General features: G+C 51.6%; 1 protein-coding gene across 1 annotated transcript; it reads right to left on the bottom strand.

The window, feature by feature from the left end:
* Positions 1-2657: 2657 nt before the first annotated feature.
* On the bottom strand, positions 2658-10252 carry LOC308632457 (uncharacterized protein; the record flags this gene model as incomplete). The annotated part of the gene is made up of 8 exons (XM_081264553.1): positions 2658-2710; positions 2913-3027; positions 4012-4128; positions 4294-4394; positions 6683-6797; positions 7880-8110; positions 8277-8392; positions 10141-10252. 8 exons carry the CDS (start codon positions 10250-10252, stop codon positions 2658-2660), a joined length of 960 nt encoding a protein of 319 aa, XP_081120679.1.
* Between the last annotated feature and the right edge of the window lie 4450 nt (positions 10253-14702).

Here is a 14702-nt window from a genome sequence, read left to right on the forward strand (position 1 = left end):
TGTGGAAAGTGGCATGTGAAGTACACATGCATGTCTTCTTCAGACATGGGATTCATTTGCAGGACACCTTATGCAATTGAAAATACTCCAAAATGGGAGAAATCAGAACCACGTCTCCAAAGTATTTCAGAAGAGACCAACTCCATCTGTGTATGTATCTCTCAGTGAGTGTGTGTGCTCTAGTGTGCGTGTGTGTGCTCTAGTGTGTGTTTGTGTATGTGTGTGCTCGTGTGTGTGTGTGTGCTCTAGTGTGTGTTTGTGTATGTGTGTGCTCTAGTGTGTGTTTGTGTGTGTGTGTGCTCTAGTGTGTGTTTGTGTATGTGTGTGCTCTAGTGTGTGTTTGTGTGTGTGTGTGCTCTAGTGTGTGTTTGTGTGTGTGTGTGTGCTCTAGTGTGTGTGTATGTGTGTGCTCTAGAGTGTGTTTGTGTGTCTTTGTTTCTGTTTGTACCATGATAGCCGATACTTCATTGTCCCCATTGGAAAACTGACTCAGATACTGCCATCTGCCAAACTCCTAAAAACCAAACTTCTTGCTGATAGAATGAAACATTCCTTCCTGTTGGTTTGGATGTGTCCTTTAGGAATCACTGCTACATTTAGTACACTCAAATCATCACAGTAGATCAGGTAACAAAAACATATATATTTTAAAATAATAATATATTAATGGAAACAACAAATACAGGATAGAGTAACAACTGTGTTACTAAACAAGGTCAAGGACAATGGCAAACTACAGATTCAAACTTTCCAAGCCAATAGTAATCAATGTAAATATTCCTGGGCTGCCTCAGCCCCGCCCAGGCACACAGCAGCAGAATGGTTTTGCAAGCATCCTCAGGAGGGCTGCAGCCTTCTTTGCAGGACGAGTGGGAGGTTGAGGCTGGATCCACTCATCATTCTTTTGGGGGAGGCTCCTTTTCCTCAGCACGAAGTTGGATTTTGTGTGAGGGTTCTTGGCATAAAATACGTTGGCCTGCGCTGGAATCCTCAGCTCTGAGGAGAGAGGGGTGTACAAAACAAGGTGGCTCAGGAGGTGCTCCCTAGGACACCCCAACATCTGAGAGCCTGTGCCAGAAAAGGCCAGAGCCACACACCTGAGAGCTCCCCAATTCAGCACCAATACCAACAAAGACAGCCTCCACAGTCCTCCCTGAGGAACTAGGCAGAGCACTTCAACAGACCTAATGTCTGTTCCTACCAAAGGCTTTGGACTCCAGAACATCTCAGGTCCTCTTGCATCTGCCAAAGCACACCACTAGGGTTTGCATCTGAAATCTCCCACAAAAGGCTCCTGTGCCGAAGATTCAGTCCCCACATGAGCCATCTTCATAGGTGGGTTTGGAGGGAAGCATTGGATGGTGAGTGCTCTGATGTCATCATGAAATTCTCATTCAAGATGAATACTCTACTGGGAGGTGGGAGGGACTGGAAGAAAAGTGGAGCATGGGTGGAGGAAGACCTAAACAGGGGTGCGCCCTGGGCAACAGTACCTTGTTCCTGTTGGCTCCACTGAATCCTCATTCTCCAAGTAGAGGTCCTCCTTCTCCTCTCCGTCTTTCTCTCTCTCCCTCTCTGCCAGCCTCGTTCTCTCTCTCCCAGTCTATGCCTTTGTGGCAAGGGCTGAGGAGCTCTCCACTGCCACACACTAGAGCTTTATGGACAGCCCAGTGCACAACCAAAGAGAAAGTTGTGAAACCCGGAGAAAAGGCCTAGGATTCCTCCTCTGAGTTATTTTCCTCAAGTATGGCCACAGTGAGGACAGGCTGACCAGAACAGACACCACATTAGAGCCATGCTTCTGCGTTGGTGGAGCCCGCCTCCATGTGAATCAGGCTTCTGAGAATGGAGGCCACATTCCAAATGCTGCCCTACTGAGAACAATGGTTCCAAAGACCAGCAAAGGGAATGCTTCCCTCCAACATGGTGTATGGCCCAGTGGTGCCATGACCCCGAGTGGGGGAATACAACAGCCTGCTTCTCCTTCCTCTGAACACCTGTTTCCTGTCGCCCTCCTCTAACCTAGAGCCTGTTCTCCATCCCTTCTGGGTTGGATGTGGGGATCTCTGCTATGAATTTCTTAGGCTACCAAGGCCCCAGACAGACTTCCTCTTCCATAGACTCTACTAACCTAACAGAAGTTTAAGATAGGAGACAAGTGATCCTAGAACTCATAGGGATGGTGGTCTTCAGCGTACATAGGCTGGGATAATGGCTGCTGAGGTGTTTGGCTCACAAAAACCAACCAACCAACCAACGAAAAAGCACTGGCATTATTATCAGATGACCTCTGTGGCCGACGTGCTCAGGAAACCCTCATCTGACTTTAGTTAGGGGTCATAACCTGGCTATTGTGATCACTCCTTGGCAAGTGGACTCAGGTGCGGAAGACCATGGAATTTATGCAAAGACAGATGATTCAAGCTGTCTCCCAGGCTGTGTTTTATTCCCAATTTCATCCTGTTACTGCTTGCTAGAATCCTGGCAATGCTCTGCCCAGGCAGTGGTTTTCTGGTCACACAGAAGGCTTTCAATCCTACTGCTTCAGTCCACAAAATGCCAGTTCCCTCTTTAGCCCATGCATTCCCCTGTTCCTCTGAAACCACTCCTATCCCAGGCCATGAAAGCATACTGCTCCTGGACAGAGGCTTTCCTTCTCACTCCTCACTGATGTCAGCTTTGGATGCCTGTTCATGTCCAGGGGAGGCACCTGGTGGGGAGCCGCAATATCCACTGGGGTACACCATTGGACCTCGAGACCTTGCACCAGCAGAAGTGCAGATTGCTTTGTGCACGAACCCAACACATCTGTTGGAGTGTTCTTGGGGGTCAGAGACTACTCTTTGGTGCTAAGAGTTGACCTGAGTCCACATCCTGACCCTTGCTCTCTGCCATCTGACTGTCCCACTTACTCTGACGGTGAGAGATGATTTGGCCCAGCTCATATTCCTCCGGCTTCTCCTCAGTGAGCAAGTGTAGCTCCAGGGCCCTGCGGATGACGGCAGGAGCCCTATCGTGGCAGGTCACCTGGAGCAGCATGGGAGACAGGCCTTCAGGAAATGGGCCTTGAAGTGACTACTCAAGGACAGTGGGCAGGGGCATTCTGGAGGCACCTCCACTCTAAATACAGGGCAACATCCATGACCCTACTACCTGAGGCTGGCCTCCTGCTCATCGCGTGGGCTCTTCCCACAGGCTACTTGCCCAATCCTTGTACATAGGACTTACTGGACCTGCCATTGCTCTTTGTGGAGCTGCACTCCTCTCGAAGTGAAAGGACCCCACTACCTGTATACAGATGCAATCTCATCCCACAAGTTGGGAGGAATGGGACAATAGCCTCCGAGATCCCAGGTCTGCCCGAGGATGCAGGCAGCATTGGGAATGGCCTGGGCACAAAGCCTAGAGGCTTTGGTCTGGATCGCCAGGGCCAAAAACAGACCCAGGAACATGACCACACACAGGAGTGTTGAAAGATAGCCACGAGAGCTCCTGGCCTCCAGAGGCTCAGTGCTGGCTGGGGTGTAGGAGGACACCTCATCCGGCAAGGGTGGTCATTGGAAAGGGCTCCTGTCCTGCAGGTTACCTGGACATTTAGTGTGCTTGCTCCATATCCTTATCGAGACCGCAGAGAGACCCTCTCAGCTCCTTGTTCAAGGAACATGCAGAACCTCACACTGCTGTCCTCCTCCATAGACGTCAGCATCCCATACAAGGGAACCTGCCACCTAGGTCCTGTCCTATTCTCATCTGTCACCCATACCTGCCCCTGCCCTTCTGGACTGCATGCTGCCACCTGACACACAGACTCCCTCAGACATGGCGGTGGACAAGCTGCTGCTCTCCCTCATCTCAGCTCCAGCCCTTCCTCTCCCTTCTTGATTCCCATCTATCCTCCTGATCATCCAGAAGCTCCAATGCAAGAGGGCATGAGTAGTCCATGGTATTGGACCAGTGTCTGCTCCCCACCCAGGTGTAAGCACCAGGGGACACCCCTGCTCCCAGGCTTACCAGGACTTTCTTGGCCATCTTTGGACTTTGTGTTTCTACGTGCACACGGATTAAGCAGGTGTCTCCCACCTGCTTGTGGGAAAGCGGCCTGGAGGACTTGCAGGTTGATTCTGAGAACTGTGGGGGATGGAACATCAGCAAACCCAGAAACAGAAAGCCACCCCAGCCTGTCAGTTGGCTCTATGGGCTTCTAGCACATATGTCCAGGTGATGAGGTCTCTTATTTCCCAGGTGGAAGTGGAATGGAAGCACAAGTACAGCTTGAATACGGTAGGTGTTTACCTCCTTTCCCTTGACCTGGGGGCGTTTCCTCACGATGAAATGATATTTTATCCGCGGATTCATGGACAGATACATGAGTGAATGGTCAGGGACCTTGATTTCTGCAGAGCGAAGTGGAGAGAATTGTTAGGTGGCACTCAAGGATTATACCACAAAACACCCACAACCCCTGAGAGTCTCCGCCAGGGCGAGCCTGCACCAGACTTGAGAGCCCTCCTATCCAGCTACAGTGCCACCAGAGACTCCCTCAGTGATTCTTCCCTGGAGAAGATGATGGACAGGATTCTAAACCAAAAGAGCATCTGACAATGGAAACAGCACCTGGGGCCCCAGAACTTCTCAGTGCAGGTTGGATCTGCCAAAGAGACACTGCTAGGCTTTGCATCAGGATTGGCAAAGGCTCCTGTGCTTAGGCCTTTCTCCCCAGTGCAGCCATGTTCACACATGGGCATTCAGGGAAGCGTTGGATGGTGGGTGAATTCATCCACTTGCCCTTGATGAATCCACTCATGGATGAATACGCGGAGGGGAGGTGGTATCCATCAGAGGTGTGTTGGGCATGGACGTGGGAGGACTTCAGCAGGGTGGTGCCCTGGAGAACTCTATTGTTTTCTAGGTTCGCTCTCCTTCCCCTTGTTTCTCATCATGAGCTGTCTGCTTGGTACTTTTATTCTGGTTCTTGTTCTACTTCTGGCTCTTCTTTCTGTCCTGCATCTTCTTGTAGTTCTTTCTGGGTCTTTTTCTTGTTCTTACATGATTCCTTCTTGTTCTTCTTGTGTATCTCCCTCCACCCTTCCTTCTGTTCACCTCCTTCTTTTTCTTCTTCTTCCTCTTGCTCTTCATCGTGTGATCCTCTCCCGACTCAGGCTTGTCCTCTTTCTCCTCCTCCTCCTTCTCCTTCTTTCTCTGGCAACGGTGGGGGGTCCTGAGGAGTTCAAATCTATCACACTCTTCTGCCCAGATGCAGCCTGTGTTCAGTAGGCCAAGATGAAATCAGTTCTCAATCAATGGCCAGGAGTGAAACCAAGACCAAAGACAAGTGACTTCTTTCTTTGTCATTGTCACAGTCCGGAAAGACTGAATAACAGACACCGCATTCTGGATAGGCTTCTACCTGTGGTAGTCAGCACCTCATCTGGACCAGGATTGCTAAAATAGATTCCACCTCCAAAAAGCTTCTCCAATGAAAACAAGGTTTCCAAAATCTAGGAGAGGGCCAGCATCACTGCCACCCTCCTGCCATAAGGCATAGATGCCATCACACCTAGTGGGTTCCAGGGCCCCGGTAGTCCTCCATTTTGATGTGGGTTACACACAAACCTCCCTGGTCTGGAGCCTGCTCTCAACTGATGCTGGGTTGAAAGTGTCTGTTTCTGAAATCACCTTTGTAGATTCTCAGTTTGGTAATTCCTTATTGATTGGCTTATTTTTGTACCAGGGATAAAACCAGAGGCACTTAAGCACTGAGACCATTCCCAGGCCTTTTTACTTGGGTACAGGCTCTCCCTAAATTTCTGAGGCTGTTTGGAAATCCCCATCCTCCTGCGCTGCCTCCCAAGTCCCTGAGATTCGCAGACACTGCCCTTTGCCCAGCTCCTTGCACCTCAGTCTTCCTCATGTGTAAGACAGAGCCAACCCAAATGAGGCGGTGTGTGAAAATGGGAAAACTCACTTACGTGTCCGACAGATGGTGGGTTCTATTGTGGACAGGCTGGGATGGTGGAGGCTAGGAGTGTTGGGCTCACAAGAAAGGAAAGAGCACTGGCATTGTGGACAGCTCAGCATTGTGGCCTATGTTCTTCAGATGCCCTCCTTTGTTGCTGGAAGGAATAATAACCTGGCCATTCTGATATCTTCAGGAGATGGGCACCCAGGCACAGAGGACTTGGAATTGTTCCAAAAAGAACCCAAACAGGCTGTCCCCTGGCCTTGACTTCCTCTTCACTGAGTCCTGTTCCCAGTTGCTGCAATCCTGACATTCTTGACTTCTCATATCCTGGCCATGGATTGGGACCTGTGCTGCTTCCGTCCATAGCAATGCTGATCCAATCAGGACCCATGTTCTCCTCCTCTTCATTTGAAGGCATCCTTATCAGTGAGCCATAAACCAAACTGCTGATGGATTGAGCCTCTCTCTTCCTTGCCCCTCATCGATATTAGCTTTGCATTGCCAGACCAGGTCCAGGTGGGAACACATTTAGGGAGGTCCAGCAGCCCCCTGGGGGCCTCATTGAGCACTTCCACATTGGACACGCTCATCACTGCACTTGGTTTCCTGCACCAGGCCCACCACACTCTGGCTATTTTGGGGCCAAGGCCCACTTTCTCTTGTGAGTTATCCTGAGCCCACTGTGGATCATGTCTCCCCACTGTCTGATTGTCTACTTACTCTCATTCTCAGACATCATTCTCAGCAGCTCAAAGTTGTCTGGATCCTCCTGCTGCAACAAATTTTGGTCCAAGGCCCTGCGGATGAGGCTCGTTACCGTATCCACACAGGTCACCTGGATCAGGGTGGGACAAATGTCATCAGAGAATGGCTTTTAGAGGAGCTACCCAGAAGACTGTGGTCAAACATTCAGGAGAAACCTCAGCTACATATACAAGGGCACAAGCTTGTTATCCTGCTACCTGAGTATGGCCTCCATATACCCCCTGGGTTCTTGCAATGTGCTACTAGAACAATCCTGGTACAAATATCTGCCTGTACCTGCCATCCCCCCTCCCCCTGGGGAGCCACATTCCACTCAGCTCAAAGGACCAAACTGCCTATGCACAGACACACTCTCATCTCACTGAGACGAGAGCAATGGGCCAGGGACCTGCGCACCAAGTGTGCTCTGGGATGCAGGCTGCCTTTGTGGGTGGAAGAGGCAGATGCACTGAAAATGTTGGTCCTGACTGCCACTACACAAAACAGACTCAGATACAAGAGTGTGCACTTGAGTGCTTCATGATAGCCTTGAGAGGCCCTGGCCTCTGGAAGCTCGGTGCGGGTCTGGTTGGAATGATGTACTTGACTCAGCACTGGCCGTCACTGAGCATGTCTCCTCTGCAGCTGGACACCTACAGCATTAGCGTGTCTACTGCACATCCATAGAAATACTGCCAAGAACCCCTTTAGCTCGTATTTACATACATGCAAAGGCTGACATTCTGAAGCTTTGGCATAAACCCCCAGGTGATCCTGACCCCAAATTCCCACACCTAGCCATGCTAAGGAGGTTCCCTTCCCTGCCACCAGGAACACATCCCCTCCTACACATGGGACAAGTCACTGCCACCTCCTCTGCTCCAACCTCACTCATTGAGAATACCAAGTTCTAGGCACTGCAGCCTGCACCCTGGACATATCTCTGCCTTCATCTGTACACAGCACTTCCGTCTGCACTTCTGGCCTGCAAAACCCATAATACACAGGCCCACTCACCGCTGGAGCTGGGCATGCTGATGCTCTCCCTCCTCAGGTCAAGCCCTTAAGACGGACCTCTCTCTTCTTTATTTCCCACCATAGCCCTGGGGTTGGCTGTGTCTCCTGCCTTCCACTGTGTGGACACCCAGGAGGCAGCCCTGCTGTCGGGCTTACCAGGATGCGCTTTGTCTCCCTCAGGCTCTGTCCCTCTAGGAGGACGTGAACAAAGCGGCTGTCTTCCACCTGCTCGCTGGAGTGAAGCAGTGAGGAGCTGCTACTGGTGACTTTTCTCAGGCACCACTCATTGCTTTGGGTGGCCTGGGGCAATGATCCTGCAGCCACTGCAGAGCTGCTGCTCACAGCTGCTGGGATCCTGGATGCCACTGCCACAGAAGGCTCCAAGAACTGTGGGGGATGACAACATCAGCAAAGCCCCGCACCTGCACCCCACCCAGCCTGGCAGTTGGCTCTGTGGGCATTCTACAACATCCATCCAGAACCTGAGGTTCTTGTCCCCTTGGAGGATGTGGAGTGGCACCAGGAGTGAAGAGTGAAGAAGGTGGCTGTTTACCTCCTTTGGCTTGACCTTCAACGACTTGCTGGCAGCTGTTTCCCGAAGAAGAAAGTTATAATCCACTCCTCCATCCAGGGCGTAATATACGTTCCCATCAGCAGGGGTCCTCAGCTCTGGAGAGGCAGGGGCAGAGGCGTGGTAGGTGACACTCAAGGAATACACTACCCAACATCCCCCACAACTGAGGGCCTCTGCCAGCTCAGGTCTCACACACAGACCTGAGAGCCCCCGAATCCAGCTACTGTTCCACCAAAGACTCCCCACTGATTCCTCCCTGAGGACCCTCTATGCACAGGAGGTCCACTACAGGAACACCTTTCAAGGAAATAGCCCCTTGTACCCCAAAACCTCTTAGTTCACGTTGGACCCACCAAAGAGAAACAGCTAGACTTTGTATCTGGATTGGTCCCCAAAGACTCATGTGTTGAAGGTTTTCTCCCCACTGCAGCAATGATCACAGGTGGGTTTGGGGGAAGCACTTGATGGTGGTGCCTCCACCTTGCCAGTGGATTCATCCACTCATACAGGGCTATAGTAAATGAGGGGTATGGTTTGGAGGTGTGTTGAGCGTGGGTGGAGGATGTCCACAGCCAGCAGGGCTATGCCATCCAGAGCAATACATTTCTCTTGAGTTCCCCACTTCTGCATTTCCTGCTCATGAATATAATTCTCATTCACATTTTTAATCAATTTATTGTTATACTTCTTGTTTGGCTTGTTTTTCTCCTTCTTGTTCTTGTTCTTCTTCATCTTCTCCACATGCTTCTTCTTAGAGTCATCTTGACCTTCTTATTCATGGTCTCCTCCTTCAACTTATTTTCATTTTTCTTCTCCTCCTCCTCGTCCTCCTCCTCCTCCTTCTCCTTTTTCTTCTTCTTCCTTCTCCTCCTCCTCTTCTTCTTCTTCTTCTTCTTCTTCTGCTTCTTCTTCTTCTTCTTCTTCTTCTTCTTCTTCTTCTTCTTCTTCTTCTTTCTCTCTCTCTCTCTCTCTCTCTCTCTCTCTCTCTCTCTCTCTCTCTCTCTCTCTCCAAGAGTTTACAAGCTGTGAAGGGTTCTATTCTACCACACTCTTCTCTCTAGAAATGGCCTCTGGTCCGAAGTGGACTCAGTTTGCAATGAATAGAAAGATTGGAAGCCAGAAATGATTCGTCATTGAACTGCTTTTCTCACGTACTCATCTAGGTCAGGAAAGGCTGCCAAAGTAGGCACCCTGTGGTTGTCTGTCTTCTTTGACACAAGACAAAGAAGCCTCTCTTCTTGGCCCCTCGTGGATAATAGCTTTGCAATGCCTCCTCAGGCCAAGGAAAGAACACATGATAGGCAGGTCCACAGCCCCTGGGGAACATGAAGAACCTGCAGATTTATGCCCCATCATTACACTTTGTTTTGTGCACAAGTCCCACGAGACTCTTCCTGGGCATTGGGTCAATGCACACTGTGTTTTGGCTCCCAGTTATCCCGAGCCCACTGTGACTCACTGCTCCCTACCCTCTGATGGTTCCACTGATGGCCGTGGGGAGTACCTAGTGGAGACCCCTGATGTCCTGGACTCCGGCTCTGCCCCTTCCCAGGGAGAAGGCTCTGGCTCTGGGGTTGGCTTAGGAGCCGTGACAAGAACTAAGCTTGTAGCTAGAGAAAAGATGCCAACATGACTGCCTTGCCCTGACCTTCGCACAGACACACAATACCCCTGCTGCCAGGAAGAACTCAGGCCCTTAGCCCACACAGGACCTCTTTGCAGACTGGGGTCACTTCCTGAATGGACAAAGGCTTATCCTAATTTCCAGCCCAACACCAGGCATACAGACTCCCTGCAGTGGGACAACAGTCGCACCTTTCCTCATATACCCTTAGGTACTCACCCCAGTCCGCCTGGCTCTCAGGCTCTGCCTGGCTTGATATGCCATCTTCAGTTAGGGCCAGGAGGCGGTGTGCTTGGGGCTGTGGGTACAAGCCAACCAGCAAGAGCCCCATGTACGGCAGCAGCAGCTGCAGACTCAGAGAGCCTGGAGGCTGATGGGAAGCCTCGGTGTAGAAGTTCACCCAGGTCCCCAGGAAGGAAGGTGAGGCACTGTGGGGAGGCAGGTGTGGAGTCAGCAAAACCCAGGCCTTGCCTTCGCCACGGCCTCCAGAGCAAACCTCTGACCCTACACTCCTGAACCGTCCCTGGTTCTGAACACACCAGTCCACCTCAGACCAGACACAGTGGCTGTACAGGCAGGGACAGGACAGGTGGCTAGGCAAAGAGCCTTCAAGGAAGGAGCGTTAGATCCATGGTATGACCAGCTCTCCCCTCCTCTGGCCAGGCCTGACACTCTTCTTCCCCTTGGCTACATGCTCTCCAACCTGGAATGCACCTTCCAGGAGTGTATGTCCTCCTGCCCACTCTTCTCAGGGCTCAAGAGACACCTCCTCCCCTGGCGTGGGCTGCAATGCTACCTCATTCTCTGTGAGCTCTCACTGAGTCCCCCTGAGTAGCGGTGGACCTCTCTTTTCCCATGAGTGCAGACCACATCTCTGTGGCCCTGGGGGAGGACAGGGAGGTGTAGTGTGGGGGATCCACTGTCCCAGGGGCTTCCCCAGAGGACCATGACTCCACCTACAACTCCCTGCCTTACCCCTCCTACTGTTGAAGCCCCACACCTTACACTGCAGGCAGAAAACAGAATTGGGGAGAGCAGTCTTTCTTCAGCCTTCCCAAGTCAAATCACCTTGCAGGTCCCTATTCTGGAAACAGGAGCCCACCCTCTTGACCCCAAGCCCATTCCATGTGGAAGTAGGTCCAGGGGTCCACCATAGTCACTGAAGAGGACAACGTGCAGTTATGCCTCATGGAGTCAGGGATGCAGTCACATGTAGGATAGGTACTCATGGCACCTGCGGTTTTAGGCTGACCCCCATGAAAAGGGACACAATGGCAGTCATTTGCACCCCATTTTTCACTGAGTTATGAAACGTGTCTTCACACAGTGGGTGCTTTCTCCATGTTCATCAGTGAATGAGCCCAAACTGCTGATTCCCACATATCTCTGGGTGTGGTAGCTGCCATGTCCAAAGCCCCTGTCCAGCTATGTCCCAGCTAGGACACTCTGTCCCACTATGTATACTAACATGTCTTTATTAACCCAAAAGTGCTTTTCCCAAGGCCCGAGTTTTGAGACGCCTCTGGCACAGATCTACGTTCTTCACAAAGCCACCATCAACCAGAAAGACCACCTGGCCTCACTGAGTCCACCTGGGAATGAGCTCAGCGCACACCATTGAGCTGTGGTGCCCAGTGTGTGGGGACTGCTCCACGGACCTCTGTGGGTCAGCTGGAGTCAGGATGGTTTCTCTGCCTGAGAGGGGAGTTCACTCCCCTTGCTAGGCTGTGGCAGGCACCTCCAGGACTCGTCCCATTCGGGGCTGACATTCCACTATGAGTGTGGTCCTCTATCTCATTAGGTATCACAAACCTTTGGGTCCCTGAGAGGTACATGGCAGCCCCAAGACCCAGGCATGAGGGGGCTACACACTTGGGCTTGGTGGTCTGGTGCTTACCTTGGGAACAAGAGATCCAGCACCTGCTGGGTGGGGATGGAATCCCAGGAGATGAACCCCATGTTGCTGCTGAAATCTAGGTTCCTCCCACAAATGACAGGCAGGAGCTCATTCCTAAGCTGGTCCTGCCTGTAAGGTTCAAGGCTCTGTACCCTGAAGGGCTCCTCCGTGTTCTGATCATTTTCACCCTGGGTTGGGACCAAGAATGGTGGGTTCAAAATGGAAATGGTGACAAACAGAAAAATGACTTGTGCCAATACACTAGAGTCAAAGCACAATGGGACAGTTCCCATCAGTACAAACACACACACACACACACACACACACACACACACACACACACACAGTCAGAATAGGAGTCCTGGGCCATTCATCAGGGATCAGACTAGAGGGCCTGCTGGGCTCACCTGCCCTGTGCTACTCACTGTTACTCTTGAGCTCCTCTGCGACAATCGCCAGAGGCTCTGGCGTCTAAGATGAAGCCTCACCCAGTGCATCCACAAAAGGGCTAGTTGGCCCTCCTGAGATTCCTGGGAGCCTGAGGCTCGGCATTGTTTGCGACCACAGGAGAACATCCTTCTCACTCCAGTGTCTCCAAACAAATGAGCTCGGATGGCTTGGTCAGTGAAGTGGGTGCCTGGATACCAGGGTTCCATGTTCTGTTTGATCCATTGTCAAGGCAATGATGTCATTTCCTGTGCCCATACCTGAGCCTCTTTTCACATAAGACCACTTTCAAAAGCCCTATGGGCTGCTGATTTCTCCTCCATGCCTACCCATCTCAGGTGCGCAGGTGTTCACCAACAACTACCCAAATACCCCCACCAGCATCTGCCCTGCTTGGTGCCAACAGAATTCCAGCTTGGAGCCTTCACAAATGCATTCACAACCAGTCCTTCCCTCTCAGCAGCTTTTGGACCCTGGTCCCATCATTGTGCCACTCATGGTGTGCCCAGTCTTTTCTGGAAAGTAGGGTAGCATCTAATCTCTAGGGTTTATTGTGTCTATTGGCCCATAACACCCTCTATTCTCTCTGAAACCAGAGATGGGACTCACAGGTGGCTAAAGCACAAACGTAGAGATGGGACAATCACAAGAAGGGGAGAGACAAAGAATGCACCCCAACTCAATCAGGCCTGTGTCCCACACAGGGACGTGGCCCATGTCTGTCCCATCGTGGCTGCAGTTCCCATTCTACATCATGGCAAGTTGGAGGTGACTGAGATGCAGAGGCTGCTCCCCTCTGCCATACAACTTCCCAAGGCTTCTCCTAAGATTTCAAAAGGGCCAAGTGTGTCTAGTGTTGGGTCTCACAGAGACTCCGAGGTACCACAGCATCCTGCTGCCCAGAACCACTTCACCCCTCACCTCAAGGGGGCTCAACCTCTGGATTCATGGGAAATGAAGTGGGTACAGGTGATGGGATATCACCTCCAAGACTGAGTTATGCCAAGTCCATGACCCCTGTCTGCATCCCTGTCTCCAGCACCACTCCCCCCTCTCTCTTTCCTCCTCAGAGCAAACAAGTCCATTTAACAAGTGTGTCCTGTGATAAAGACATGACACTCACCCGTCCTCTCATCACACAAACACTGAGGCTCAGCCAACATGGATCCCACCAGGAACACAGCCTTAAACTCAGACTCCGATCCTCCCAGCTGAGCCTCAGTGGAGCCTGGACTCCCAGCCTCCTGAGTCAAGGAAACAGAGGTGCCTAGCCGAGCCACCTTGCATGCAGCCACACACAAACTGAACTTATCAATGCCCCTTGCTCTCAGTTGTGAGTAAGAGGGGAGGTGGTGTTCCACAACCCTGGACATCAAGTGCAGTCTCCAGGCTTTGGGGTGTGCCCTGGCCTCTCTCTATCTGCCCAGGCCCTCCAACCCACACTGGCCTTTTACCCAACCTCCTCCTAGGGCCAAACTCAATCCCGCCTCTCAATTTCTGCTGCCTTCCCCAACACACTGCTCCCAAAAATGAGCAGGGCTGGCTCTCGGTTATCATGCTGGTGCCAGCAGCAGTGCCACCCCACTGACATAATTCTGAGTCCCCACCTAGGCACTCCAGCTGTCTTTGCCACACCTGGCCTGTTTGGGCTCTGGCTCTTGCTCTTTTCTTTCATGTGCATGTGTTTTTAGGTTTTGAGTTTCTCCCACTGCAGAACTGCACCTGTAGCAGGGTAGAGCTCATGAGCGTGACATCTGAGCCACATCCAATCCCATCAGGACTGTTAACTGGGGTGACTGCTGGAACACAGTGATGAGTGAACACATGGGAGGTGGTTGGACCCACCTTGCCTCTCAGGGGCTTCCTTTCAGGACAGGAATGTAGGGATGGGGGACCCCTGGCGTGGGATGCTTTGGACAAGGTGTGACCATGGGCTCTCTTTCCTGGCAAAACTGGCTCCACTCAGCATGGAGAGCACCGTCATTCCTGGTGGCTAACAACAGCGCTGGACCCCAGAAAGGAACCCACACTCAAGACCTACACCTGAGTGTGCGTGTCCTCGAGGAAATGAGGTCTCCCGATCCCAGGTGCAAAGGGGTAAGTCCTCTAACTCCAGGGGCCATGAAGGGACATCTGAGTTTCCCCTGTCCTTCTTTCCCTCTCTGAACCCAGGGTGTCCTCACACTAACCACAGTTAGGACCCTGGCCTCATTCCCCAATGAGGATCATTAGGCTCCATAAAGGACAGTCTCTAAGATGTTCAGTGGACCAACACCCTCTGCACAATGCATAACCCTATTCACCCAAGATGCAAGAGGATTTCTATTCAGGAAAACCAGGAAAGGGAGAGCCTTTCTCAGGGACACAAGGACATTAGTGAGTGAGGGAGTGATTAATGGATGGAGAACTGTTTCCACCACCAACTTCCAGGAGCATA

Source organism: Spermophilus citellus (genome assembly GCF_964194105.1).
Source record: "Spermophilus citellus genome assembly, chromosome: 13".
Taxonomy (NCBI): Eukaryota; Metazoa; Chordata; class Mammalia; order Rodentia; family Sciuridae; genus Spermophilus; species Spermophilus citellus.